The 23,302-nt window shown below is 43.7% G+C and overlaps 1 protein-coding gene across 1 annotated transcript; it reads right to left on the bottom strand.

Annotated features, from left to right (window-relative positions):
- Positions 1-428: 428 nt before the first annotated feature.
- C4H11orf97 (chromosome 4 C11orf97 homolog) lies at positions 429-20,573 on the bottom strand. Its single transcript, XM_075548721.1, has 4 exons — positions 20,451-20,573; positions 17,305-17,409; positions 4,311-4,436; positions 429-672 (listed from the first exon to the last, which is right to left on the bottom strand). Exons 1-4 carry the CDS (start codon positions 20,548-20,550, stop codon positions 626-628), a joined length of 378 nt encoding a protein of 125 aa, XP_075404836.1. The 5' UTR covers positions 20,551-20,573; the 3' UTR covers positions 429-625.
- Positions 20,574-23,302: the final 2,729 nt, after the last annotated feature.

The raw sequence follows: 23,302 nt of genomic DNA, 5'->3' as shown, positions 1-23,302 counted from the left end.
AGCATGCATAGAAAAATAATTTTTAAAACAGTATGTTATCAGCGGTTGCTTCTGGAAATTAAATCACAGATGAACCTTTACCTTTATGTTCTTGTTTTCTATATTGTATCTATATTACTTTTATAATTAAGGGGGAAGGAAAATTTTTTAAAACCTTTTTTAATGCTCTTTTTAAAAAAGATATTTTCATAACTATTTTTCAAGACAGACATAAAAATAGTTCTCTCTGCATCAGTCTTTTCAGCTGTATCATTCATATCCTAGCCTTTCTGAGTTTTCTGGATGAAAATAACATACTAAAGGGTTAAGATTTATATGTACTTATAATACATAACAATATAATGAAGTACTGACTCAATAAGCATGACTTTGTTTCACAGATTTAATAGAATAAGTTGATTATGAAGACCAATTGTTCCAGCTACAACAATTAAAAATAAGTATAATATTTTCCCTCATTGTTCTCATATGATTGGCTAATTTCACCAACAGTCTTTTTTTTAGTTCTGATTAATTCATACATAAGATTTCATACCAACCATCGGAAACACAGACTTTTATACATTTTTTTCCTACACATCTTCACTGGGGGGGAAGTGTAGTTTTCTTCTCTGTCCCTCAGAGATCAAGAGAATGTGTTTCTTCTTGATGGACAATTTTTTTCATCTTTCCCTAGAGGAAAGAAATATGTCGACAAATGAGTAAGTGCTTTACAGAAATGCTCTTTGATCACAATCCCACATCGTAACCTACATTTTATTCCATCTTCCCCACAGGAGTTCTTGGGTAGAGCAGAAGTGAGAGCCACGCCCAAGTAAGGCGAGTAGCTGTTGGAACCAGCTCTGTCTTTGAAGTCCCCCCCTTTCTTTGCAGACATTCTGACTTTTATAGGCCTAGAAGCACCTGTGTCACTTGGGAGATAGAAATACAAAATCTGCATCCCACTATGGACCGACTGTATCAGAAGGTGCATTTTTTGGGTATTGTTGTTGCAAGTTGTTTTGATGTTGGTTTGAAAACAATGTGATTGCTGTTGAGAATATGCACAGTGGAACACACGTGTAACTACAACAGGCACAACCCAGTGTCGCTGATAACATTCAGGTTGTGTGAGCGTCCGCATTCTCCCTTCTCACCGTGCTCTGCCCTCTTTCTTTACTACCCGACCCTTGCTGTTGTTCATGTGACCCGCTCTTCAGCGAGCAGTATGCAAAAGAGACATGCGTCACCAAGTGAATACGCTGCTCTCGAGCCAGTTCCGAGTCATCTAGTGGACAGAACAGAACGACCCCTGTGGGTTCCAGAGACGAACTCTTTAGGAGAGTGGAAAGCCTCCTGTTTCCATCAGGGAGTGGTCAGTGGTTTAGAACTGCGGACCTTGCAGTTAGCTGTCTGACACACAGCCCCCTACTCCTTCAGGACTTCTTATCTCCTTCACGCAAAACAAAACCAAGCTCATTGCCCTCAGGTTGATTGTGATGCAGGGAGACCCGGTGGGACAGACTGTCACAGTTTTAGGAAATCAAAAGCTTCACCTCTGTCATGCAGAGCAGCTGATGGTTTCAAACCGCTGACCTTGCAGGTAGCAAGTCAATGCACAACCACTACGGGCCCACTAGGGCTCCTAATCATTTTTTACTGCTTGGGCTAAATTACTGTTTACTTTTAAAGGAAGACTTGGGTGGGGGGGGGTGTTTCTGGTTTCTGGCTGAAAGAGCACTCCAGGGCAGTAGCTTCAGGGCACAATGTGAACCTTCATCTCATCCCCAGGGGATGAATTTGCACAATGAAACTTGAGTAGCACTGGGATTTGTGGCACAGAACACAAGGAAAATGACAGAAGCTTGTGAGGATAGTGCTTCTCAGGCCCTCGTGGGGGAAAAAATGCTTAAGGACGATCATTAGGTAATAATTTTTCATTTAAAATGGTGTATATAGGATGTTGGAAGAGTCAAAACAAGCATGTTGCTGATGACAAAGCAAAAAAAGATAGCTGGGAGGTGTGACTGAATTGTTTAACTGGAGTGTTACTTTGTGGGAGAAATTCTCAGAAACCCCATTCTTTGTATTCCGTGGAAAACGCCTCTTTGAAGGTTTATAAAATATAGTCGAGGTTTCCTGGTTCACACCCTAACGCCAGGCGTCTCCTCTGCGATCCCCTCTCCTGCTAGCATTCCATCTACATTTGTAGTCTCACTTCCGGAAGGCCGTGGGCTTTCGTGGAGAGGGAGGCACTTGGAGTTGAGTGACAAGGCTCTGAACCTACCATAGGCTTTCAGCGGAGACTTCTCTTTTTGTACATTCATTGGTCATTCTTTTTTTTTCTTGTTTTTTTTTTCTATTTAACATTTTATTAGGGGCTCATACAACTCTTATCACAATCCATACATATACATACATCAGTTGTATAAAGCACATCTGTACATTCTTTGCCCTAATCATTTTCGAAGCATTTGCTCTCCACTTAAGCCCTTTGCATCAGGTCCTCTTTTTTCCCCTCCCTCCCCGCTCCCCCCTCCCTCATGAGCCCTTGATAATTTATAGATTACTGTTTTGTCATATCTTGCCCTATCCGGGCGTCTCCCTTCACTCCCTTTTCTGTTGTCCGTCCCCCAGGGAGGAGGTCACATGTGGATCCTTGTAATCAGTTCCCCCTTTCCAACCCACTCACCCTCTACTCTCCCAGCATCGCCCCTCACACCCCTGGTCCTGAAGGTATCGTCCACTCTGGATTCCCTGTGCCTCCAGCTCCTATATGCACCAGTGTACAGCCTCTGTCCTATCCAGCCCTGCAAGGTAGAATTCGGATCATGGTAGTGGTGGGGGGGAGAGGGGGGAGGCATTGGTCATTCTTATGAAAAGTAGTGGTTGAAGCAAGGCACAGTGGTAAGTGGAAAAGTGTGATCCTTGCCTTCTAACCATGTTTCCTTTTTAAGTTACCTGTGAATTTTACTTATTCATGCTATCCATGTGCCCCAAATCTTCCCTTGATCATTGATCGTATAAAATGTCTAGTTATAAAAAATATTTTTTTGATGTTCAACTGTTGCTGAAAATACACCCAGCAAAACACACGCCAGAGCAGTAGTTTCTACATGTCCAAAGCAGTGATAACGTTGATAACATTCCTCAAGTTCTGGAAGCACTCCACCCTCCTTTCTCCGAATTGTTCCTCCCTGGCTTACATGAACTTCTTAGTTCCTAAGCCTTCTATCCAACCTTTCAAGTTGCTGTGGTCAATTTCATCTCATTCACACAGCTTTTTAAAAAAGCACAAAGCTCAAGGCAGACACTTCACTAATTAAGCTAAACTGTAGTTTGGTTTAAACAAAACTTCAGGGTATTGTTTCTGATTTAACATTTAAAGATCATTTGGGGCATTCATCCAGCCTCAGTGGCTCCGGAAACTCTGAATTCCATGAGAATTTAAAAGTTGCTGTCATAAAAATGTCTAATTTTCAATGTGCTTCACATAGACTGACCAGTTGCTATTTGAACAACAGGTATTAAAAGTTCATCGCCTGGCAAAATGTTTCAGCAATGACACTAAGACCTAGGTGAATAACCAGTTTTGCAATGTGTTCACTAGGAGGGCTTGTTATACACTGGAGGTAGAGATCTGTAGGCCCCATTTGAATGAAGGTTCTTTGTCTAGAATAGGGTGGGTCCCAGGGGAACAAGCCATGTCACTGCTTTATTCTTAATTCCTTAATTCTTGGAAATGGAGATCACCCATCTAGAAGAAAGGGCAATGCAGGCCTTCTCCCCACAGAGACTGAACTCTGTGCTAAAAAGCCTCATGTAGATTAAACATAAAGCAAAAGGCATACATGCAGCCCCAACTATGAACTTCTACTGATACTCTTTGCGTTCTACAATGATTGTAGCTAAATTAAAATAACCCCAAAGAAGTAAGTCAAAGAATGATTTATTTAGTAGATAATAGAATGATTCTTTTCTGAATAACATTTATGCGTGTTTTGGGTTACTTACACAGCAGTTCTCATTAAGGGATTTCTAGGTACATTGCTCGGTGACATTGGCTATATGATTTTCAGTGCAAGAACATTCTCATTGCCTGAGTTTTTGGTTGCTCCATCTCCATTAAGCTAGCGTCCCTGCCCCCTTGCAGTCGCATCTATTTTTGTTTTAAAGTAAACATTGGCTGATTGGTGTCATACTATTGTGCATTTTTTTTAAGGGATGATTGGTTTCTAACTGAGAATTTTAAGTAAAGACTATACCATTAGTCTGCAACTTGGACAGTAAGCTCAAGGGATTTGAGGGAAGTAAAGGGTGTCAGGTCTTACTTCTCAGTCCTCCATGCCTCGAGTAGTGCTTGACTTGGGGCAGTAAACTACTCCTGCTGGCCAGTCCTGGCTTCATGCTTCCCAGAGGGAGATTCCTCTTGATGCTCCAAACTCCTTCCAGGGCCACTGTCAGTATTTTCCAAAAGCAAGATGATGATGATTAGCATATTCTGTATTTAGCACGAAATGTTTTAACAGCATTTCATTGATGATTATGTTTTCAATCATTTGGGAAGGGTTTATTTGGTTGGATTAATAAAAACTACCTAAAGTCTTCACCATTTGTTCCAGTCCTTTCCTCCAGATGATGTGTTCAGAATTTCTCTATGTGTATATTCAACGTCCGCAGTGCTATTAGATAAACCAACTTACCCCCAAATAAAGATGGACGACTAGTCAATATAGAAACATACATAACAAATTGCAGAGGGGTCAGGAACAATAAAGGGTCGCAGGCTCCATCAGTCAACCTTCCCTGACTCTAATTCTTAGAAGGGCTATTAGTTCCAGAGATAAGAAACAAGAATGATTTTATTCAGTGGAACCTATGTTATTTATTCACCCTTTAAAGACACAACGAAAACACTGGATCCCACAGGTATAACACCATCACTAAGTATTTGGAAAATGGTGTCTGCACATACACACAATGCGGATTTATAGCTCTTGTATCCTGGTTGCTCAATCAATGTTGGCTTCGTAATGATTTGCACAGGGCTATCTCCCCTGTATCCTAAAATCACATTTAGCTTTTGAAAAGCAGCCACCAAGCACTTGGTGAAATTTGACGACAAAACTGCGATCCAGACCAAAAGCAGCAGTGGAGCGGTGGCCTGGTTTGTTCCCCCATTTTTGAGAGTGCGCTTTTAAAAATGTTTTTTGTTTTGCTGATAAAAGTGTTCACGACCAAATATATACCATTTCCACATGAACAATTTAGTGACATTGATCTCATCCTAAGAGGTGTGCTCCCGTTCCTGCCTTCCTTCCCCAATCTTTCCGTCACTATCCCAATGCCTTCTAAGCCATTGTAATCACGTCATTTTGATTCCACACCAATCATTCTTTCAAAGTGCCCAGTTCCCAAAGCAGGTGTACTTCACCATGGTTTTTGTTTGTTTGTGTGTTTCGTTTTGTTTCAAGGAAACTTCAGGGGGTGAGTTGAGATTTAAAGTTGAAAAGTTAGCTCATGCAGCCTCTCGATAGCTTCGGAAAGACTGGATGTCATTGAGCTGAGGCTGTAAATTTTAATGCCAAATCCTGTCCATGGACCCAGGGCTGACCTGCGGTTCCTCCATACTGTGCATTAACTAGGAGGAGCACAGACTGTGGGCTCACATGATATGTGGGTTTCTGCTTCACGAGGACCAGGTGTAGGACTCTGGAGAAGTTCACCTACGGTGTCTCGGTTTTCTCATCTTTGACATGAGGATAATAATATTAAGCTTAAAGGATTAGGTGCCAATGGACAGAAGCTTGATTACTAACAAGAAGGCTGGCAGTTTGAGTCCACCCAGAGGCCCTCAGAAGAAAGGCCTGGTGCTATACTTGGGGAAAAGCAGCCACGGAGAGCCCTACGAGCATAGTTGTGCCTTGATACACACAAGGTTGCCGTGAGTAGGAACTGACCTACGGCCACTGGGTTTGTTTTGTGTATTTTAAGGGTTATGGTAGGGTCTGGATGAAATAGGTCTAAAGCGCTTTTCACTCAATAAATAAATGAAAGCTGTTCTTTTTTTTTTTAAGGGACAATGGTCCTCTTGTCCAAGAATGGATCCAGATGAAATTTTTAGTAGCACAGTCACTGGACTAACCCACAAAGCTAAATGTCAATACCTGCCCCTCCCTCCCCTCTCCTGAAAGGAGAGGCTTATGCAAAGGAGAAGCTAACATGCTATCTGTCAAGATCAGTTTCTTCTGCTCTCTTAGAGGGCCTTCCAGGAAGACTTCACAATCTCCTGCTGTCAAGACCTTGAAAAGATTAAACTGCTTCTCTAACCTAAATCTCCGGCCATTGAAGACAGTTTCCTCTCTGTCCTGAGTAGAGATGGGGCAGAGTTCACCTCCAGCCTCTAGGTCACAGATCCTTCCCTTTAGGGGCCCACAAACATAGAACACGGCCCCCCAATGTGGACATAGAGCACGACTCCTTGTAAGAGGCCAAGGATATAGATTTAGATCTGTTTCATGCTATGGGAAGTTCTAGTCAACTGGAAGCAGTTTAAAACCAGGAGGCAGAATATATATATATATATATATATATTCTTCTACATAATTGGATATGTTTGGGTGTGTATATTCAATTATGTAGAAGAACTCTAGTCGTGTCATTTATTTTATCTATTTTGTATTCATGTCCTTTAGCTGTGCTTGTTCAAATGCAATCACAGCAATAACTAGAACTTTGCCACGTGTACGGAAGATAATGATATAAATGTAAGAGCTCAGAATGGCAAGGAAGGAGGGGAACAAGGCGAAATAGAGTTACACATTTACTGTACTGTGGGATGGAGTCAGCTGAGAAATATTGCTGCTATGTTTGGACACGATGTCTGGGGGAAGAAGTATGGAAGGCGGTACATTCGACTACAGCATCGATTCTCAAACTTTTCAGGCACAAAAGCTCTCCCTGGCTATTACCAACTTCTGGATTACAGCCCACAATGCAGGGCAATATGTAGGTATCTGATTTTGCAGCCTCCCTGTGTTTCTTTCTAGTGCCTCGTCCACACCGCCACCATGGGCGGTGCTGCCTACTTTGGGAAACACTTAAATCCAAAAAACCAAACTCCCTGCCATCCACTTGATGCCAACTCACAGTAAAGTCTACAGAGCAGGGTAGAATTGCCCCCGTGGGTTTCTGAGACTGTAAGTCTTTATAGGAGTAAACAGCCTCCTCTTTGTCCCACGAAGCAGCAGGTGGTTTTGAACACACAACCGCTGCACACTGGAGCTGCAAGGAAGAGGTTTGTGGAGGCTGACATGCCCTCTGAGACAGCAGCTTCTTTGAACAGCAACCTAACTCGTTTCAATCTGGATGGTGCATCGCAGGAGGGAGGAGGAAAGGCCTGGAGAGCGGGCACAGGGACCTGTGTTAGCTGTGCTCCTTCCTGAGACAGAGAAAGGCGGAAGAGCAAGCGTGCAGAAGGGAATCAAACCCTTTCCCTGGGGCTCAGAATCATGGAGAGATCGATCTGTCTTCTCTCTTCCCTTCTGGTTCCCTTAATGTTTCTTCCACTCAGAGGTCTCTTACAGTATAAGGTTACCCTGCTCTTGTTTAAAAACCAGTTTTATCGGCACATACCCCACATATAATACAATTTGTTTGCTGGCCGAATCATATCACGGGCAGCTGGGTAATGATCACCACAATTTCGGAACACCTTCTTCTACTCATCGTTATTAGCTCCCGATGTCCCCGACCTCCCTGGCCTATCCCCAAGGAACCGTGAATGCAGGACTTACTTGTCCTGGATTCATATACAGGAAAGCACACAAAGCAACAACAAAACTAGCGACACTACGAAAGTCAAACAGATAACCTCCTCAACTGAAAAGAAAGCAGAAAATACTAAAATACATCGCATTTAAAATGGGTCAAAGGGGAGATCAAATAATTAGGTGTTAACATCTGCCAAAATCCACTTTCCAATGCATTCGGGCTGATTGCAAAGCGACTCACTGGTCCCTGGGGATTCACTGGAGGCTTACTCTATGGGTATTTCCCTTCACTTAAAAAACAACAAACAAACCCCAAGCCGAAACAACTTTAAAATGGATCAAAAGGGAGATCAAATGATTAAGATATTACATTTTAACTTATGTCTACTACACACTCTACAACACTGCCTGTCTGATAACAAGGCATTTCACATCCCTCACCTATGGTCAGAGGGGATTCACCGGATGCTTAATCTATGTGTGGACCCTACACGTGGGTTTGGGGCTTTGCTTGTCATCCATAGCCGTCTGCAAACCAAGTGTTCACAATATACACTCTGATAATAGACCGACCCTCCTTCGGATTTGGATTTTACTTTTTCAGTCCTTGGATCACATAGGCTAGTGTGCTTATTCCGTATAGATTTATTTTTTCAGAATCATTTTATTGGGGCTCATACAATTCTTATCACAATCCATACATACATCAGTTGTGTAAAGCACACTTATACATTTGTTGCCCTCATCATCCTCAAAATTTGCCTTCCGCTTGGGTTCCTGGAATCAGCTCCTCGTTTTCCTTTTTTTCCCTCCTCCTCCCTCCCCAGGCCCACTTCCTCATGAACCATTAATAGTTTATAAATTATTATCTTATCTTACACTGCCCGGCAGCTCCCTTCACCCACTTTTCTGTTGCCCATCCCCCCAGAGAGGAGGTTATATGTAGATCCCCGTGATTTGTTCCCCCTTTCTAGCGCCCCTTCCCTCCCAGTATTGCCACTTTCACCTTGGTCCTGAGGGGTTCATCTGTCCGAGATTCCCTGTGTTTCCAGATCCCATCTGTACCGCTGTGTATCCTCTGGTCTAAACAGGTTTGCAAGATAGAATTGGGACCATGATAGTTGGGGGGAGAAAGTGTTTAAGAACTAGAGGAAGGTTGTGAGTTTCATTGTTGCTACACTGACCCCTGAGTAACTCATCTCCTCCCCACTACCCTTCTGCAAGGATGTCCCGTTGTCTACAGATGGGCATTGGGTCCCCATCATGCACTCCCTTCATTCACGATGATATGATCCCACCCCTCACCCCACCCCCGCTTTTGGTGCCTGAAACCTGGGCCCCTCGGCCCTTCATGATCACACATGTTGGTGTGCTGCTTCCATGTGGGCTTTGTTGCTTCTGGGCTAGATGGCTGCCGTGTGGATTTATTGACCCTCACTTAGATGGTTACTTTTTGACAACAAATCTTTAGGACTCCAGACACTATTCTTTCTGATAGCCAAGTGCTACTTAGTAGTTTCTTGGCCACCCTTTGCTAAAACACCCATATCTTCAGTGAGCATCAGAAAGAACCATGACATAAAGACTAATTGTTCTTAAATTGGAGCTAGAATTAAGTGTGATCCCAAAGTCCATTTATCTATTTATGGTTTAGATATGTCTCTGGTCCACCTTAGAGACATTATGGTCATTTTATGTTAGAGAACATTATAAAGCATCTCCCTGGAGCATAAAGTAATCCTTTTCATAATGTCATTAATTTAGCCAATCATATAAATTTTTTTTTCAATCATATAAAATTTAAAACACTGTTGAGAACAGGAAGTTATACAAGTATAGGCTAACTTCTGACTGAAATACATGAAATGTTGACTTGTTCAACTTGTTAAACAGGGTAGAAAAGTGGCCATTTAGCTCAGAAACAACAAAGCCCACATGGAAGAAGCACACTAGCTTGTGTGATCATGAGGTGTCGAAGGGATCAGGTATCAGGCACTAAAGAACAAAATAGCAAACCATTGAGAATGAGGAGGAGTGCAGATTGGGGACCCAAGACCCATCTGTAGGCAACAGAACATCCCCTTACAGAAGGGTCTCAGGGAGGAGACGAGTTAGTCAGGGTGCAGTGTAGCAACAATGAAACATACAGCTTTCCTAAATGCTTCCTCCCCACCTCCCCCATCATGATGCCATTCTACCTTACAAATCTGGCTAGACCAGAGGATGTACACTGGTAGAGATAGGAACTGGAAACACAGGGACTCCAAGACAGATGATCCCTTCAGGGCCAGTGCTGAGAGTGGTGATACTGGGACGGTGGAGGGAAGGTGGGGAATCAATTACGAGGATCTACATATAACCTCCTCCCTGGGGGATGAACAACAGAAAAGTGGGTGAAGGGAGACATTGGACAGTGTAAGATATGACAAAATAATAGTTTATAAATTATCAAGGGTTTATAAGGGAGGGGGAACGGGGAGGGAGGAGAAAAATGAGCTGATACCAAGGGCTCAAGCAGAAAGCAAATGATTTGAGAATGATGAGGGCAACAAATGTACAAATGTACTTGACACAATGGATGTTTGTGATAAGAGTTGTACGAGCCCACAATGAAATGATTTAAAACAAACAAAACAAAACTTGTTAAACAGAATAAACTCTTAATTGACTGAGCACTAGTTACACAAACAATAGGGGTTGATGGAAGGGCGAAACTTTCAATAATATTCATCGGCAGTGGCAGCACCATGCCTAGCAGATTGATACATGTCATAATAAAGCAAGGATGGCATGAAAATAGTAAGTCCATGGTAGCCCTGGGCCACCATTCACTGGACATCCGCAAGGCAAGAGATTTGAGCCACAGATTCGATTGCCAGCCCTATACTGTTGGGATATCCATCATCTGCTTCTTCTCACCCCAGGGAGTTTCAGCCTTTAGTTCAAGGGCTAAAGGTGAGTTTGGGGTAAAGTCCAGTTCAGTGATTGGGGTTTCCACACTGAGTCACTCTGGTGTGGCTGATGTTACCTAGACTTTTGTGTGACTAAAGTATGACGTTATGTCAAACATGTTAGCCAAGGGTCTTGATCTGGTCTTATAGGAAAGATAAGCTCACCCTGGTAAAATATGGTAGCCTCCTCAACTGTCTCGTTTGGACTATGAACACGGACCATTAGAGCTTGAAAGTCAGTTTAGAGCCTAGATAACTAAACTTCCTGTTTAGCCCACGGTCAAAGATTTGACCAGATGAAGACAAGTTCAAGTCTTTTTTTTTTTCAGTTGGCATCATTTTTAATATTTAAATACAAAAAGTGATTGCTGCCATTTTTTATACACACATTACAGGGTTATCAGCTAAAAGGCAGAGGAAGCAGCTCTTCCCAATACATGGGCACACAGTGGGGGGGTTGAGCCATGCCACTGTAATGCACTGTGCTGTTGCACATAGTGTGTCCCTCCCCCACCTCTCCACTCTGAACCAGCCGGGCCTCCCACAGTCGGGGACATTCCTCCAGGGTCTCAGAAGAGAGAGGGTAGTTGTTCAGGACAACTTGGGGGCCATTTAGCGAGGAGTGGGTGGGGGTAACCGTCTGCACTGCTGCACTCGGGTCTGCGTGCAGACAGAAGAGCGATCCTGGCGGAGTAGCGGGCACAGGTGTATCTGTAGGGCAGACTCCCACCTGCCACACACAGATCAATGTGCCAAAGTTTGACCGAAAAAAAAACAAAACAAAAAACTCCCCAAATCAGCAGTTCTAACAATTGAAATTCAAACTTCTCCCACTAAGCTCAATACAGGCTAAAGCTCTAGATCTTCCCAGGCAGTGACGGTAGAGGCCCTGGCATTCCTCCCGACAGTCCTGGGCTGGCCCTAGGAGCACCTGCCGCTGCTGGAGCTGCTGCTGTTGCTCCATTTGCAGCTTCTCCGTCTCGAAGACCACAGGGAGAACCAGAATCATAAAGGAAGGGGTCCCAATCCATAAGGCTGCCCTGGAAAACCTGTACATCTTTTGAGCCACAACAAAGGAGAGGTCAAAAGTGGCTCCGGCCGCGGACCGGACTTTCTCCGGGAACATCTCCGTCAGACCCCAGAGTCTCTCCCACAGGGTCTCATCTGGCTCCTCGTCATCGTCCTCCTCTAGCTCCTCCTCCGCCTTCTCCGCGTCGCCTTTCGGGAGCAACTCGTCCGGGGACGCTGGCGCCCCAGGGCCAGCTCCTGTTTTTTTTTAAGCCTTCATTTCGAGATTTTAGTTACAGTCCCATTCTTTTCCCTTAACAAGTCTACTATTTAATCTCTCAGGATTAAAGAAAACTAAGGTCAGACCAAGGGCACAGTACCTGTTCTAAGGAGTGGCATAGCTACTCCAGGCTTAACATCGAGCTTCAAAACAAAACGAGGGCTTATATTTTATAAATAAAATGAGACGTACAACCACCACCTTCAGCTGAGCTGGTTACAACTTTCAACCACACAAAGCTTCATTTTTAGGCTTGGTAATAACTAACAGGAATGGTGGCCAACTTTAGTACGTAGTGTGTACCTTACAATACATTTTAAAATATCACTAACACAGAGATAATGCCATTAACATTAGCATCCTCAATTGAGAGTCTGGAATCATCGGGGCGGGGGCGGGGGGATTCAGTCCAACGAGTCTCTCTCAAGATCTCCATCTCTGCTTTGTCCCCTGTTCTCCTCGTGACTGGATTAATGCTTTGCACCCAAAATGTAATTCTGATTTATGCTTGTGCCCAAAATGTAATTTTAATTTATGCTTGTGCCCAAAATGTAATTTTAATTTATGCTTGTGCCCAAAATGTAATTTTAATTTATACTTGGTGATGTCTAGTTATTTAGTTGGGTGCCACGGAATTGAATTCACCTCATAGTGACCCCCCCATGAGAGAGAAGAACTGCTCATGGGGTTTTCTAGGCTGTAATCTTTATGGGCGCAGATTGGCAGGTCTCTTCTGTAGAAGTCACTGGGTGGTTTGAAAGGCCAGCTCTTGGGTTGGCAGCATCATGCTTAATCTTTGCACCACCGGCTTCTTTAGGCTCTGTCATGACCTTGACAAGCCCTACATGTCCAGTACACTCCCTGTCTGGTAAATATGCAACGCATTTTTGTTGAATGGATGCGGGAATAACAAACAGCAGCACCTGCTCAGTAATAGGCTACATTTTTAAGGTTTTACCAAATGTAGAAATAAGAGAGACTCAAAATTAAGTGTGCATTAAGGTCCAGATAAAAATTAATGGATTTAGGACCACACTTAAGAATTTCTTGGAAAAGGAAATCATATGTAAAAAACAATAGTCAGCATCGTTAATAAAATCTTTCACAACTATAGCAACCTCTATAGATTTCAGCCAAAAAAAAGGAAACCCTTTAAAATTAAAAAAAAACATTAAATCAATGTGCTAATTTATGCAATACCCTTTATACAAATTCTCAGAAATGTAGACATAATTTTTAAGTGAACAAAAAGAATAACTCCACTATTTCCACAATACAACTACCCACTTCAGAAGAACTTGTCACTGAAAACCTGATGACTCACAGTGGAATACTGTCAGATTAAGTGCTCGTAGGTGAACCCCTCTGGTTGGAAGACACTCAAAAGAAGACTGAGTAAGAGCTGCCTTCTCAAAGCAGAGTCTACCATCATGATGTGGCTGGAGTAAGGCCTTCAGGACCTTCAGTTACTATTGGGGCATGACTCAAAATGGGAAGGAAACAAAGATTAATAATTGGAACTTGGAAGATGCAAAGTATGAATCTAGGAAAATTGGAGGTTGTCACAAATGGAATGGAATATACATGTCAATAATCTAGGCACTTGTGCACCGAACTGGACCAGTGCACTGAATTAGTCATCTTGAATCAGAGAGTCACATGGTTTACTATGCCGGGAATGACCAATTCAGAAGGAATGGTGTCATAGTATCGTCAAAAAAGGATCATTTGAGATCTAAATGTACAATGTTGCCTGTGATAGAATCATCTTTATCCACATATAAGGGAATCCAATCAATACAACTATGCTTTGTCTTGATTTATGCATCAATCACTAAAGCTAGTAATAAAATAACTGAAGAATTCTAATTTCTTCAGTCAGAAATTAATCAAACGTGCAATCAAGATGCGCTGATAATCATGGGTGATTGGAATGTAAAAGTTGGAAACAAAGAGGAAGGAACATTAGTTGGAAAATATGGTCTTGGTGATAGAGACTAAATTGGAGCTTGCCTGATAGAATTTTGCACAACAAATGGCTTGTTCATAGCAATACATAGTGACTATACATGTGGACTTCTCCAGATGGAATACACAGAAATCAAACTGACTACATCTGTGGGAAGCTCGATTGCAGGAGCTAAAACAAGGCTGGGTGTCAACTATGCAACAGACCATCGATTGCTCATGTGTACATTCAGGTTGAAGCTGGAGACAGTAAAAATAAGTCCCTGAGAACTAAAATAAGATCTGAGCCCACCTGAAATTTGAGAACATCTCAAGAGCAGATCTGACACATTACACTCTAATGACAGAAGACTTGATGAGCTGGACATCAAGAACATCATACACGAAGAAAGCAGCCTAAACTTAAACCACTGCTCCATCAGGACTACATATGAAATACACAACTAATGTGTAAATTAGCTTTGATGTGGTCTGTGTAAGTAATCAAGCCAAACCACAATTATAGAGCACTGCTTAACCACCAGAGAAACAGTCTATGCCAGCTAGGTTTGTCTACAGCAACGGAGTAAGTCATTCTGCACCCATTCATAGAATCCAGACTACTTTGGATATTCCTTTAAGAGAGTGGTTCTCAACCTTCCTACATACCCTTTCATACAGTTCCTTAGGCTGTGGTGACATCCCAATCATACAAGTATTTTCCTTGCTACTGCATAACTGCAATTTTGCTACTGTTATGAACTGGGCGACCCCTGTGAAAGGGTTGTTTGACCCCCAAAGGGGTCGTGACCCACAGGTTAAGAACCACTGCTTTAAGACATCATGAGGAGCCCTGGTGGCATAGATAGTGATTATGCATTGGCTGCTAGCCGCAAGGTCAGCAGTTCCAAACCACCAGCCATTTGCTCCAGGGAAAGACAAGGCTCTCTACTCCAGTGAAGAGTTAGTTTCAGAAACCCACAAGGGTAGTCCTGCTTTGCCCTATGGAATCACTGTGAGTTGCAGTCAATGCAAGGGCAATGAGGTTTTGGTTTTTTGTTTGTTTGGGTTTAAGATAAAATGAGCAAAATAGGCCATTTTGTTGGACTTTGCTTTTAACGGAATAGGCAATAGAAGGCTCAAAAGACATTTCATGATTCCTTTTGAAGTACAACTAGTGCAGATACCTCTATATTACAGAAACAGAACTGATGCTTTTCTGGTCCTGTAGTGCCTGTAAGGGAATCTTAGGATTCCCTCACAGATTCAAGCCATACCTGTATTGTCCCTTGCCAGAAGTGTCGGCTTTTCTGAGCATAGGAATTGTGTCTACAGCTCTTCCATTCCAACCAGCCTTGCCTAGACCCCAAGAGGCTGGATTTGAAGAGCATGCAATGTGCATGAGGCAAGTGCTGAGCAAGAGCCTGAAAACGCGGAGCATATCCTGTGTGATAAAGTAGAGGGTCTGCAAAAGTGAGAGAGCCCCTCCATGCAATGGATTGGCAGAATCGCTGCCACAGTGGCTTCCAACAGACCAACCATTGTGAGGCTAACACAAGACCTGGAAATGCTCCAGTCTGCTCCACAGATGGTAACCACGCGTAGCGGTCTCTTCCGTGGCGACTGCCAATAGTTTTTGTAAGTAGCATTGGTGTGGGAGCCTCACGTTTCCAGGGCAAAACTTTTCTCCCACGAGTTATCAGTGAGAGAACCTAGCAGCCCAGATCATCAAACCCCTGCATGCCTGGGAAAGGGAATGAAATCCTTGGCTGATTTGACCTCTTGCCTTAGCTACTTCTAGATCCCTGATTGCTAAGGTATGGTCCCTGGAAGAGCAGCATTGCCATTCCCTGGAGACTTGTTAGAAATGCAACATCTACAAGGATCTACACATAACCTCCTCCCTGAAAAGTGGGTGAAGGGAGACGTCGGACGGTGTAAGACATGACAAAATAATAATAATTTATAAATGATCAAGGGTTCATGAGGGAGGAGGGAGCAGCGAGGGAGGGGGGAAATGAGGGCTCAAGTAGAAAGCAAATGTTTTGAGGATGATGGTAACAAATGTACAAATGTGCTTGACACAATGGATGTATGTATGGATTGTGATAAGTTGTATGAGCCCCGAATAAAATGATGTTTTAAACAATAATAAAATTTTTTAAAGAAAGAAATGCAACATTCTGGAGTCCAGACATGTAAAATGGAGCCCAAGAGGCTATCAAAAACAAGCTCCCAGGTAATGCTAATGAGTTAGAATAGGAACCTTCATCTTGGCCATACCTATATGATAAAGATGGAAATGCTATTGTGCTTTTCAGAGACCTTCTTAATGCCACTTAGGGAAATGGCATGAAGGCCATATCTGACCTCTTCTGGCTACAAAGCTGGGAAGGAGAATCCAACTCCACGTCTGCCCAAGGATGATTCCTATGAGGCAGCGGTCAGACAGTGTTTCTCCTATTCTGACACCAGCCATCTGTTCCACACACTTCACTTCTCTGTTGGGTTCTGGAATTCACTGCAAGGTCCACACAGAACTCACAGGCAATATCCACCATTATGGGGTTCATTAGGGAAGCTGATAGGGTATAAACTGTTAAAGATACAGTTCTTTGGTCCGAACCACCTCCTCTTTCGATCATGTTAGCACAGGCATGTCTCTCTCTGGTCCTCAGCCTATCAGCCACATGGTACATTGGCCGCTGCTCTGCTTGAGTTTCAGTGCTGCTAAATGCTCCAAATGCACCCCACTCTGCAAGCCAACATCCCTCCCAAAGGCACTCTGCTTTACTTATTTCATAGGCCAAGAACCCACTGCTCTGTCTCATGATCTCCGCACTGCTCCTCTGCAGTGTTTCATGGTCTCAGCGCTGTGGCCCCTGGCGTCTTTGATGTCTCTGCCACTACAGGCAGAGATCTCACTTGTATGCTCCACAAGGATCTCTTCTCTCCTATGGCCATGGGATTCTCTGTCCTTGCTTCTAAGATAACTCACTTTTATATCCAGTGGAATGGTAAAACTGACCAATCCCCACTCCTTCTATATCTTATTCACATTTTATTTGCATGCATCAAAAAGGCTCTGGATAGATCCCACAATACCAAATAAGTTCACTTAACTTCATCATGAAATGAAATGCCACCAAAAAGTGGGACAGTCATGTTGAAACTAATGTCTAGCTCCTTTCCCCCCCAAATATAATAGTTTATTTGTAATGATAATTTTAAAATAGCTCAAGCATCTCCCAAGAACTCATTTTTCTTTTGATAAGCATAATTTTAATAAATAAAACAATCACTCTGCTATCAAATAAGTAATTTCATATGCACTTCATAAACACAGCTCATTAGCCACTGAGATTACCTGCAGGTGGATTTTTAATGTGACATTCATCTCTCTTAATATAAAGCTCTTCTTCCAGAACTTCCTTAATTCTCTTATGGGGCTCACAATATAAGAATTTCTTCCCTAGAAAGACACGAACAAGATTGGTTACTTAGAACTGTTCCAACTTCTAGCCTTTATACCTACATGGATATTTTTTGAGACAGAATTCCATGTAAATAGCAGACAATTTATACCAAAGACTTATTTCTCTTCCATTACAAATCTTGGTTCAATTGGTTCTTCACCCTGCCATATAATTTCTAAACTTTTAATATTGGGGGATTTGTCTTAGTTATTATAAATAAATATAAGGAGTGTCTTCAATTAGCTTTAAGATACCTTTCATTAGTTTATTCAATGAGTTCTTCTTTGAAGACATGCTTTGAGGAGGACCACAAAGAAGGAGAGTGTTCCAAACCAAGTTGCTTTCACAGTTATTATTTATCCTCTCGCATCTGGCATGTATAATTTCTCCTTCTCACAATGACCCCACACGGGCATGTCTATTAGTCCTATCTTCAAGATGAGACGGGAGCATACTGAAGTCACTCACGTATCATAAAAAGAACAACAGCGACTCCAACAGCAATCATACCTAACTTTCCTAAGGCTCTGTCTGGGGTTAGGAAAAATGTTGTATTTTTGTTGTTGTTGTATTTCAGCAAAACATTTGTAGGCAACTTAGTGCCCTTGCCAAAGGTGCTGATTAGCAGCTGAGACCACCCAGGATGAGGGATTCCTGTGACCCCATTTCATCCTGTTGAGATCACCATCTACTGATTTGGATAAAGGAGACACCAGCCAACTCACCACATGTGGGAATGGCACCAACATCGGTGACTGGGTGACTTATTAAGGCCAGAATCAAGAACCAAAAGACTGCCTCTACAGGTTGGAATGAAGCACTAAAATCTATTAGAAAGAACTGATGGGTATAAATATGAAATCTTATATGGATCAAACACATCAACCCCATAAACACAGGATAGAGAAGGCCCAGACCACATCTTTTCAAGTGAGGAAAGGGGAAAGAAAAGATGTCATAGACGACGATTGCTTGTTGTATGTTGATATATAAGGTTCACAATAAACAGCTTATTGGCTTTCTGGAACTACTGAAGGCAATATATTCGTCAGGTGTTATAGGGCCACCACACTATGCTAATCAGATCACACCTAGAATAGCGGGTGCACTGCCTTAATAAACTGGTGAGTGGGGATGTAGGACGGCCAGCGTAAGGGGAGTGAGTACTGCAGACGATTTCAAAGGTAACACACTGTAGCTGTGAGGGGCTGTCCAGTCGGTTCCGACCCAAGATGTATAGCAGAAGGAAACAGCTGGAACCTGCACTGTGCTCCCGGTTGTTGTGTTTGAGTCTGTCGTTGTCGCTGTGTCCATCCACTCAATGAGGGTCTCCCTGTTTTCTTCTGATCCTCTACCAAGCGCGAGTCCTTTCCATGGACTGGGCTCTCCCTGATAAACATGTCCAAAGTACGTGAGAAGTCTCCCCAGCCTCCCTTCTAAAGGAAGTATCCCGGCTGTACTTCCTCCGAGGCAGATCTGTTTGTTCTTCTGGAAGGCCATGGTTCTCTCGGTAGTCTATGCCAACATCCTCATCCAATGAGATCCCTTCTTCTCAGCACCTAAGTTCACTATGTTGGAAGAGTTGAGATCTCCTTTCTCAGATTTCAAACGATCTCTAGGAACTGTCAATATGACAGAGGTTCTCATGGAAAGGTTTTGTTGTTTTGTTTAAATGTCTGTGGCTCTAGGAGTGAGAGGAAGAAACCCTGGTGGCACATGGGTTAAGCACTCAACTGTTACCGGGAAGGTTGGTGGTTGGAGCCATGGCCTGCTTCTTCCACAAGGGAAGCGCTGGGAGGCACTTCGGCCCGGGCCTGTAGGATTCCTTGAGTCAGAATCAACTACGGCAGTGGATTTGATGTGGGTTTAGGAGTAAAAGGTAGAATTAAATATTCATTCGTCACTGGCCAAGATGCAGGGGTCATACGCAATGATTACAGTAGCTGTTGAAACTTTCAAGTCCTTGCCTCAGCCTCCAGAAGAAGCATTCTATCAGGTCCTGAGTGCAAGTATGTATAGACAGAGGTCCGCTATGGGTCTGACCTAAGGGTTGCTATGAGTCGGAGCTGAGCTGGTGGCACCTAACAAAAACGAAAGAAGAGTCGTGCGCCGTTAATAATAATGGCTCAAGGTACAGGGTATTATGACCCGTCCTCTGGAAGAGATGCTTGCACCAGGAAGCAGGGGAGCTCCCCCAGTCCTGGGGCCACCAGGTGCAGCTGGAGCCAGAGCAGGACTTGATGCGGCTCTCCAGGGAGCCAATCAGGGAGGCGTCCCAAAAGGATGGAGACTGCTCCCACGGCTTTGGCCTATTATCTTCACGAGTGTCATTCCTTAGCACCCACTGAAGACCCATGGGACGCAAGGGGTTGAGAAATATTTGTGAAGTCCTGCGACAAACTGGCTGAATGCTATGACCTGGCATAGGCTCAAGTGACAAGCCTGTGGACCAGAACTGCCGAGTGTGTGTGTGTGTGTGTGTGTGTGTGTGTGTGTGTGTGTGTGTGTGAGAGAGAGAGAGAGAGAGAGAGAGAGAGAGAGAGAGAGAGAGAGAGAGAGAGAGAGAGAGAGAGAGAGAGCGAGCAGTGAGGAAATAACACTGCATTCGAATCCTGCTCGGAGCTGAGATGTTCTAAAGGATGTAGTAAGACTAGATGAGGTGGGCTCAGGGACCCGAGACGCGTCGCGTTCTGGAATTGCTGATTGGAAAATAAAAGCAGAGGCAGGTTGCTCGGGCCGTTTTCATCTGGATCTGCAGCCCACCAGCCTGGAAACCGGATCGTTTTGCCGATAGAACCACGTGTGGGTCCACATTCACATCTTTGAAAATCCCTGACAGGCCAGTGTCCAAACGCAGGTGGACAATGCGCAGAGCGCTCACCTTTGCCAAAAAGCAACCCTGCCACCCCCCTCCCTCCCAACCCCTCCCCCCAGCCTCCCCTCCCACCCCCCTCCACGATCTTCGGGACTTGGGCCACTCCCACTCGGGCTCCCCAGCTCCCCTTTCGCCCGCTCCCCACGCCAGCCCCTCACTCACACTGCTGGCCGCCAGGCTCTGCGCGCTGCCCCGGCTGCTGCCCGTCGCCACCCGCCTCGGGCCCCGCAGTCTGGGCCGCCACCCCGGCCTCCGCCCTCATGCCCTGCGCTCCTGGGACCCGCGGCCAACGGGCGCGGTCGGCTCCCGGCGCAGCTCCGGAGGCCCGGCGTCTCGGTTGCCAAAGCGACCGCAGAATTTCCCCGCCCCAGCCGCTCCGGGAGAGCATCTTCTCCCAGGCCCGGTGGGTGCCGGCCCGCCGGGGAAGGCACTGCAGTTAGGGAGCAGCGACCAGCTCCTAAGGGACCAAAGCAAAGGGCTCACCCCGCCTTCCTATCGCCAACAACGCAGGAGGGTGTTCTTGTTCCTAGATGGGGAACCCGAGCGTCAGAAAGGCTCAGGAAATTGCCAGAAACCACAGCTAGCCAGCAGCATGAGCCCACCAGGCACCCACAGGGACCCTGGAGGACTGAGTCCCACTGCCCCGTGGGAGCACAAAGCCTCGTCTTTCTCCCCCTGAGTGGCTAGTGGGTTCAAACTGCTGACCCGACCAGTAGCAGTCAACGTTTGGAATTTAAACCCAGAAGAGTGTGGATCAAACAGGAGAGTTTGATGTCAGTGGGGTTGCCCGCGGCATTCAGCTGCCTGTCTGTCCAGCCCTCTGCTACACACAGGTGGTGAACGCATGCCAGTGCTAAGGCTTTCTTAGACTTTGAATTTAAATTTACCACGGTTACTTTTACGATTATGACTAACAACCAACTCTGATAGTTTCCAAACACTTGAATGCCTACACTCTATTTCGACCTATATCCTAAGCACTTTTACCCGCCCATGGAGTCCAGTCAATTCTGACTCACAGCAACCTTCCAGAACAGAGGGGAACTGCTCCTTAAGATTTCCCAATCATTCGAGATCAAAAGGGTCGCATTTGTCCAAGGCCAATGTTCCAGAGAGGGATGGAAACAGGAAACACAGGAAGGCAGGGGGCAGGAAATGGTACATTGTAGGGATTGTGCTGAATGAGCTGGAACTAACTGTGTAGGAATTATTGGCTGTAAAACTAATGATCTGCACAGTAAACGAATGATCCACAATAAAACGTTTAAAAAGAGAAGCTTGATGGGAGTTAATCTTTGTCTTTTCAAAACATTACTTCGCCAAAAGACAAAAAAGTATTACTTTGTTTTTAAGTGTACTTTTCATGACTTAATTTTTCAGACTTTGGATATGTTACCAGGAGAGACCAGGTCCTGGAAGAGGACACGCTGCTCGGTGGAGCACAGCGGCAGTGAGAGAGAGGAAGACCTGTGATGGCGGATTGACACAGTGACTGCAACGATGGGCCCAAACGAAGCAATCATGAGGACGGCAGAGGGCCCGGTGGTGGTTCGTTCCATGGTACATAAGGGTCGCTGTGAGTCGGAACCAATTCAATGGCACCTAACAACAACAACAACATGTCCATATAACTGAATACAACAGTGGAAAAGAACAAACACATTAAATATATATATATATATATATATATATATATATATATATATGAGTGAATCTCACAGACAGTATGTGGAATGAAAAAGCTTAGACACAAAAGTACTCATAATCAATGGTCCCATTTACATAGGCACAACTAAGCCAAGGTGGTAGAAGTTAGCCTAGTGGTTAACTAATTTGAGGTAATATGGAGGAGACAACAGGGAAGGCATCGGAGGCGCTACTTATTTTCTGAATGTTGGGTGGTAGCTGCATGGATTCATCAAGACTTAGGAGCCTCACTCTAGGTTTGGTGTGATTTTATACAATCATACCAAAACAAGTGCATATGAGTTAGAAAAATATTTGTTTGAAAAGTACTGTTTTGAAACGTATTTTTTTAACTCATAAAAGATAACAATGTGGTTTTCTTGGTCAATTACCAAATAAATATACACTTATTGTCTGTTTTTCCAATATCAAAATGCTTGGAGCAGCTTTAAATGTCAATGGCAGTAACTACATATAAATTAAATGGTTCGTTTGCTTCTTTTTCATAAATGGTTTGTTTGTTTTTCAGTTACTAGATCCATGCCTTCAATTATAAACTACTTCAAATCATTTTGGGAATAAAGTATTAATAACAATAAGAAGAATAAGTATTGTTTTATTTATGAGTTGGGGTTTACCATTGTTCTTTACTTTTGGTTTATTGACAGAGAGGAGGGAGAGAGCTAACAAAAACAGGATAATAGGCTTACCCTTTATTTATGAAAAAAGACCAAGATGTCCACTAGATGGAGACAAAGCTCAAGGCTGAATTTTTATTGTAAAAAAACATTGCTGGTTTAATAGAACAAAGTGTTCTTGCATTGAGGGAGTACTTGAGTAGAGGCCCAATGTCCATCTTCTACCTTAATACCAAACCTATAAATATATAAAGATATTTACATATGCACATGCCTGTATTTAGACCTCTATAAATGCCCTTTGATTCCTAGTTCTTTCCTCTATTTTACTTTCCTATTGTCCCAGTATCATGTTCAGTCTTCATTTGGGTTTCAGTAATTCCTCTCAGTTACATTGCCCTTGATCAAGCCTTTCCAGGCCTCCTACATCCTCCTAAACATCCATTTTGGATCACTTGTTGTTCCCTTGTCCCTGGGTTTGTTAACACCCACTTCTTTTCCCTTGCCTCCCCCTCTCCCACGTCCCCCGGAACCGTTGGTCCAGTTGTTTTCTCCTCCAGATGGTTTATCCCACCTATCTTATCTAGATAAACAGAGATAATTATATGCACTAAAAAGAAGACAGAACAAAACAAAGCAACAATAGAAAAAACAACAACACAAAAAAAGAAAAGCCTTTAAATCAGCAGT

Source organism: Tenrec ecaudatus, chromosome 4 (genome assembly GCF_050624435.1).
Source record: "Tenrec ecaudatus isolate mTenEca1 chromosome 4, mTenEca1.hap1, whole genome shotgun sequence".
Classification (NCBI taxonomy): Eukaryota; Metazoa; Chordata; class Mammalia; order Afrosoricida; family Tenrecidae; genus Tenrec; species Tenrec ecaudatus.
This window is presented reverse-complemented; position numbering and strand designations above follow the sequence as displayed.